Source organism: Phytophthora parasitica (assembly GCF_000247585.1).
Source record: "Phytophthora parasitica INRA-310 unplaced genomic scaffold supercont2.91, whole genome shotgun sequence".
NCBI lineage: Eukaryota > Oomycota > Peronosporomycetes > Peronosporales > Peronosporaceae > Phytophthora > Phytophthora nicotianae.
The window spans coordinates 1-1,127 of NW_008649077.1; the positions used below are offsets into that span (position 1 = coordinate 1).

At 45.9% G+C, this 1,127-nt stretch overlaps 1 protein-coding gene across 1 annotated transcript; it reads left to right on the plus strand.

Moving 5' to 3' along the window:
* Positions 1–465: 465 nt before the first annotated feature.
* Positions 466–810, plus strand: PPTG_24398 (hypothetical protein; the record flags this gene model as incomplete). The annotated part of the gene is made up of 1 exon (XM_008916932.1): positions 466–810. One exon carries the CDS (start codon positions 466–468, stop codon positions 808–810), a length of 345 nt encoding a protein of 114 aa, XP_008915180.1.
* Positions 811–1,127: the final 317 nt, after the last annotated feature.

Genomic DNA, 1,127 nt, shown 5'->3' on the forward strand with positions numbered 1-1,127 from the left:
AAATCTGGATATAAATATCCAGAGAATGTTCTGAGCCTGGTTAATCGGTATACTGGATTCATTAACCGGTGAAAGTTGTACCTCGTATACGTATTGAATTCAATACCGGTAGTGTTCGGTTTTACTAATCAACAATTTTCCGTTATACTCACATCTTGGCGAAAATGTCGCCTGCCAAGGGGGGACTGTGTATTACGCGGCAAGTAGCGGAATATATTGGAGCAAACAGCTTGTGTCGAAGTGCAAATCGATATTGTGTTCGATACAGTTCACAAAACTATATTACGCGGCAAGTGGCAGAGTGCATTGAGGGTGCAGTTGTATATAATACTTCGTAATTGCCTTTTACGACTATGTCCACTTGTGTATTTGCCTTCCGACACTCACTTATCGGAGGAAACGGAAGCTAACCATGCGTACGTCTTCCTTGTCGCGGTGATCACGTTCATAGCCGGAGGTCATGGAATGCCGACTACCGCGGCAAACGCTCAAATCAAATTAGCAACCATAACCACACCGGACACAACTTCCTCGGTCCGCTCGCTCCTGAATGCCGGCGACAGCACAAACAAACCCCGGGGAGCTGTAAACACGTCCGGGCGAGACGAGGAGAGAGGCTTCTTTTCCAGTGCGACGATTAAGGAGTCCTTTTCAAATGCAAAGATCAAGGCCCTGCTGAAGCTACGGATTGATCCGAAGACGGTAAACAAGCTTCTTTCACCGACACAAAGGCAAGCATACTACGCCAAGTTGCGCGACAAAATGACTGTGGAGTTGGTAAAGAAGTTGGCAGCCAGGGCGAAGGCTTGACTTGTGTTTGAGCTTAATGATCGGTAGCAACAACAATTTTGCTCTACCTCCGCGTGAAAAATAACTTGGGCAACATGGTTAAGAAAGACGTTGGAATCATTTCTTACCGTAAAGCTCTTTAACAGTGAAGTACCACGATTTTTTCCCCTGTAAAACTACTCATGACTACTTTTCAAGCTTTCTTTACAGAGTCATATCCATCACAAGGGCAGCAAGCGAGCTTAAATAATTTGGGTATTGCTGCCCAATCTGCTCGGTGCAGTTTAGTGGAACGAACAGCTTCGTTTTATCGAACGTCGCCAGCACTTCGTCGTCCG